The 6,198-nt window shown below is 33.5% G+C and overlaps 1 protein-coding gene across 1 annotated transcript; it reads left to right on the forward strand.

Moving 5' to 3' along the window:
• Positions 1-4,174: 4,174 nt before the first annotated feature.
• Positions 4,175-5,498, forward strand: LOC115701000 (uncharacterized). The gene is made up of 3 exons (XM_030628683.2): positions 4,175-4,491; positions 4,594-4,672; positions 4,772-5,498. The coding sequence occupies exons 1-3, from the start codon at positions 4,486-4,488 to the stop codon at positions 5,122-5,124; spliced, it is 438 nt and encodes a 145-aa protein (XP_030484543.1). The 5' UTR covers positions 4,175-4,485; the 3' UTR covers positions 5,125-5,498.
• The last annotated feature ends 700 nt before the right edge of the window (positions 5,499-6,198 follow it).

The raw sequence follows: 6,198 nt of genomic DNA on the forward strand, positions 1-6,198 counted from the left end.
TCTAAATTTAAGCATGTTGGACGGCCAATTGGTCAGAGGACCATTGTTGATTTACTAATGCAAGATAAATTGAAGGCAGAGTGGTACATTCTCAACAATTGTAATGATGTGAAGAAATATATCATGTAAGATACTTTTTCCTTATTCGATTTAGTTCTCTTTAGTGACGACATTATCTAACATTCTCCCCATTTTTAATGTAGTGAGTATAGGAACGAGCTACAACTTAGGGGTCATCAAAATGTTGACACAATTCAAGAGAATGAGTTTCCTAGTTGGTTCAAGTCTCGAGTAAGTATTGCTTTCTACTAATTTTGTTATTAAAATATGGTGTATTAATCTAGCATCAATGATTAAATTTTTTTCTCAGTGGTAGATCAATTGACTCCGAGCAGAGCAGAAGTATCAAATGAGTTGCACGCCCCATCGCAAATCCCTCTAACCCAACATGTTATTGTTATCCAGGATGTATTGTTAACGGTGTTAAATTCTTAGTCGAGGATCGGGATGAAAATCGTAACACCCAAAACAGTGGTATTTTTGTGCCTGGAGAGGATGGTAACAATTTTTATGGCGTACTCAAACAAGTGTACGAGTTCACTTACTTGAATGATTATAGTGTTATTATTTTTAGGTGCAAGTGGTGGGACACAAACGGTAACAGGACAGAAAGTGATAGTTTTTTCACTAGTGTTTGTGTTGCCCGTGAATGGTACCAAAATGAACCATTCATACTTGCATCCCAAGCAAAATTAATATATTACATTCCTGACTTGAAGAATGGAGTTGATTGGAACCTTGTCAATTTTACACCCCTCGCAATGTCTGAGACTTTCGGATGAGGATGGTGATGAGACCACTACTATACAAGAAAAAAACTCTTCAGGAATTCCTTTTAGTCGTTCAACTTCCACAGTTGGATGATGTTCAATATGTTCGTGATGATGTTGACCCAATTCAAGTGACCAACATGGGTCGTCATGAGCAGTCTAACCGTGAAGATTTAGATGACTTCATTGTTTATAGTGATGATGAAGACACTTGTGATAGTGATAATGAAAATAATGTAGATGTTAATAATGATGATGACTATGATGACTTGTAGACTTTCAAGTATTGTAATATAGAAGCCACTGTTGATTAAATGAAATATATGCCTCTTTCATCAATAGTATGATTAATTAATTATTCGTAGCTTCTATTTGTAAAATGGCTGATACAGGTTCAATTGGAGGTCAGAAAAAGGGAGTTAGGGAAAAGTATAAGGAAAAAAATATTGAACAAAAATTGGCCAAGCTGCCTCCAGGTCAAAAATTGAAATTTAGATTTTTATATGGCGATTGGGGGCCCTGTAGATGACTTCGGCAACAAGTTTAACAATTACATAAAGTTTCTTGTTTGCAATACTATTCCTATGAACAAGTTTGAGTTCGAGGACGTTGAGGATACAATCATTCAGACTATATGGGATAGAATAGCGGTAACATTCTAATTTTTTTAATAATAAATCAAACGAAATCATTATATAAAAAAATATAATATATATGACTTTAGTATTTTTTTTTCAGACCAAGTTTGAGTTGCCAGCTAATAATCCTATGTTCGTGGATTACGTCACTAAATCTATGTCAAAAGGATTACGTGACTGGAGATCAGATACGAAGAAGGCGTGGAAGGAGAATATTGAAAAATATGGGGAGGAAGAAGCGAACACGGGATCACATCCAGATATGGTTACACCGGAGGTGTAGGCAAAGGTTATCGCATACTGGAAAGACTCGGAACAACAGGTATTAATTGAAAGTTGTAATATCTTTTCCTATTTACTTAATCTTTTTTTTTTCTCAATTTGCTAACAATAACTATACGTTAAATTACAGACAAGAGCTGAGCAAAATGCGAAAAACTGAGGTAACATGAAGGTTCAAGGTGGATGGGGATTTAAGACCATAGTTTTTACCATTGTGAGCGGAGTATGATATTTTCAATATATGACTAAAATTTTGTTAAATTGGAAATTTTTTTAATAATATTTTTCTAATTCCAATTTTGTTTAAAAATAGGCTGATCCCCAGACGGGGGAGCTTCCCAGTGCTGTGGATACATTTGCAAAGTTTCACTGCAAGAACAACAAATGGCGCGGTGAGCACACACAACAACTGCATGTAAGTATCTTTATATTTTTAATAAATTAGTTTTATAACATAAATTTCTTTCACTCTAACAGTTTCATTATGAACTTTTTTGCCGGCCAAAATGGTTGAGATTCGTGACACTCAACCAACGCCAGCCAATGCTCCCCGCCAGTACAATGTCGACCCCACACAATCTCCTGCAGATACGCATGTTATGACACAGGTACTTGGAGAGCAGTCACGCCACTTGAAAGGACTGGGCCCGTTGCCAAGACTTAAGACGGGGACAAAAAGAGCAACTCCCAGGCCAGGTACATCCGGGTAGCCCCCTATCACTCAAGAGGAATATGAGGCATTGAAGCAAAGGGTGGGAGAACAAGAAGCACGGAACAAGTGGCAACAACAGATGATGATGACTCAGAATCAGATCATGAGTGCGTTCCAAAAACAAATGATCCAATTGGCCAGCGCTGGTCTAGGATTTAACATGCCGGATCTACCTCTGATTCTACCATTTCAGCCTTCTGGCCATGCAGCAGGTTTCTCCTCACAGACTGCCCCTTCCAGTGATGACGACGATGATGATGCTGATTTGTAATTTTTTTTAGTTTACAATGTAGATAATATTATTGTTTATGAATTCATAATACTTTTACTTAGTTTATGATGTTTAATATAGTTTTGTAATAACATTATAACTTTCGGTTTTATAATATATTTGATATTATATTTAATAATATTTTGATTTTTAATTTAAATTTAATTTTAAAATTAATTTATTAATTTAGTTTTTTTTAAAAAACAAAAAATATTTTTGCCGGCACGTAACATGCGCCAGCAAAAGTATTATTTTTTTAATTTTTAAATTTTTTATATTATTTTTTTGGCGCATATGTCGCCGGCATAAGTAAAATTTTTATTTTTTTAAAAAAAATATTTGCTAGGGCATTCCTCGCAGGCAAAACATTATTTTATGTTTTTTTTTTATTTTTCTAATTTAGTTTTGCCGGCGACTAAACTCGCTGGCAAATATTAGGCGCCAAATCCCCGCCAAAAATTTTGTCGGTGACATAACTCGCCAGCAAAACATTGTCAAGGACACATCAGCCGACGGACCAATTGCCGGTAAGGTCCTTATGCCGGCAAACAAATGCGCCGGTGTAAATACTTTTACCGGTGCATGTCGTAATGTCACCGGCAAAAAGTGATACGCTGATGAGCCATTGTTGGTAGCTTTTTCCGGCGAGTAAAGGCCCCGACAAAGCTTCGTCGGCGCGTTATTCTTACTTTTGCCGACGACTTTGAGCGCCGCCAAAAGGACCTTTTCTTGTAGTGACAATTGAAATACGGTGATTACAACGGCTTTGAATGACAACGATTTTGAAATGGTATGATTAGTTTTCTGTAGATTTATCAATTATTTTTTAGATCTCTATTTTCTGTGAAGAATTTTTAATCTCGATTTTTTAATAAAAAATAAAAAAATTTAATAAAAAATAAAAAATAGTATGATGAATTTTTCTTCTATATTAATATTTTTTTAATAATTTTTTTTAAAAGTTTAATAAAATAATTACTTATATTATTAAAAATTGAAAATTTTAAATTTGATATACCTTTATAGCCAGTGGCGGACCCAGAATTTAAAGTGAGGGGGGTGTAATTTTTTATTGTAAAAGGAGGGAGGGTATAAATAAATTTAAAAAGAAAAATATAAAGTGTAGTTAGTGGGATTTGAACCTTTACCCTCTAACCTATTTGCCATCTACCTTAACTATTACACCAAACTTATTATTATGCATTTGAATATCATCTTTTAATACAAATATATGTTGTAACTAATTTAAATACATACATTTTTTTCCCGATTTTTTTTTCAGGGTGGGCGACTGCCCCCCTCGCTAAAATGTGGGTCCGCCCCTGTTTATAGCTTAGTTATCAATAAAAAAGTAAAACCTCACTAGAAGCCCAATTTATTTCCTAGTTAGAATACAGTGGAACCTTTTAAGTATTATTATTATTTGTTAGGAAGACATTCCTAGAAACTACGCAGACGCTTGTTGCCTAGAAAGGATGTCCCAACAAACTGATATGAACTCGTTTTCTGGTGGGATGAATAGGTACAACTTTTATGAAACCTCTTACCAAGAAAGGTCAATCCGAAAATCTCTTACCCTCTACTCTATAAATTGAAACACACAACTTCCATAAACCTTAACCATATACTTCAATCTATTTTCACACCACAAAAACTCTCTCTCTCTCTCTCTCTCTCTCTCTCTCTCTCTCTCTCTCTCTCTCTAGTACTCTTCCATAAACCTTCACTCTAACAACAATCATCTTCATAATCATGAAGGTACATACTCATCGCCATCATCATAATTCAAGTTTCATAATTCCAACTCTTTCAATCATATATACCATGTTTCTCATCTTATTCATTGATTAATGTTTGCAGCAAAAGGTGGTCATCAAGGTTTCTCTAAACGAACAAAAGTGTCGCACCAAAGCCATCAAGACTGCAGTTGGAATTGATGGTAACAACCACTTCAAATTCAAATACATGTTTTTTTGTTCTTTTTTTTCCAAGAATAAGAAACTAAAGTGAATTAGATGAATTGTTTTATATGATACAGGAGTGATACAAGCAACACTTCAGCAAGAGAAGAATCTAATAGAGGTAACAGGAGAGGACATCGACGTGGTGTTGCTCACCACTCTGCTCAGAAAGACCATGAAATACGCCGAAGTAGTAAGCGTGACTGTCATCGATAAGGCCGCAGAGGAGAAGAAGAAGAAGGAAGAAGAGGAAAAGAAGAAGAAGGAAGAGGAAGAAAAGAAGAAGAAGGAACTCGCAGCTAATGCTAAGTACTATTATTATCAACCTTATTGCTCAAGCTCTGCATCTTATTGCCAAATGTCTCAGCCTGGATACGTCTCCTACAGCATACCCTATCAGGAACCCTCCCAACCTTGCTCCATTATGTAATTTCAAAGATATTCCAAAACAGCAGGGACAAAAGGGATGTGGCCATTTTTCAAATTCATCTGAAGCTGGACTAGTTTATAATTCATCCAGCCTAAGAATTGAAGATTAAAAAGGACTTCTATTTTGACATTCAAAGTAAAATTCAAAGATGGTGCTAATCAATTAAGCTTCTTGCATCTTTCCGGGAGACCTCAGTGATCGATTTTTTATTGGATGTCTGTTTCATTCTTTAGGTTGTTTGATATATGTAAGTGTACTGGTAATTAGAACAGAGTTGTGTAATTGTATTCAATATGAAGTTTACAGGAACAGGGAATGGGATTTGTAAATTGAAATTGAACAATATGGAATATATTGATTGGTGTTTTCTCTTATCCTTATGATTAAGCTTTGTTCCCAGTAGAATTAAAATGGGTTACAAACGACAATGTTAGAGGGTGGTGTGTCCTGATCTCTCTCTACTATTCTTGGTTTTTGAATTTTCTATTGAAAAAGACCAAGTCAAAACTTAAAAAGTCTTAACAGAAGATTCATATTGAAGTTCTTGTCCTCGAGCTAAAACTAAGTCAACTCAACACTTCAAATAAGGTTAGCTTCCACAAAAAAATACTAGTACAAGTTTTATATAGGAAACAAAAAAATAATAAAAATTGAGTGGCTAGACTTACTCTCCTATTTTTTTAAAAAGGGAAAATGTTTACTCTCATGACAATCTTATCTCACTGACAATTGACATGTTAATAATAATAATAATAATAATAATAATAATAATAATAATAATAATAGAGTGACTATTAATTGGATTAAATTAAAAATGTAACTCTTATAGTTATATTTTTGTAAGACCTCTCATAATATGTTACTAACTCATAAAAATTTTATTTTTAAACTTAAAATAATTATAATTAATTATATACTTAAAATTAATTATCTTTTTAATTAAAATATTTAATAAAATATTTTCAAAACTAATGTTTATAAATATTTTTTATATTTTATTTATTTAAAAATAAATAAAATTAGATTAGTGTTACAAGTAATTTATTAATAATTTTATTTCATTTTTAAATTAAT

The sequence above is a fragment of the Cannabis sativa genome, chromosome 8 (assembly GCF_029168945.1).
Source record: "Cannabis sativa cultivar Pink pepper isolate KNU-18-1 chromosome 8, ASM2916894v1, whole genome shotgun sequence".
In the NCBI taxonomy this organism is placed as follows: Eukaryota; Viridiplantae; Streptophyta; class Magnoliopsida; order Rosales; family Cannabaceae; genus Cannabis; species Cannabis sativa.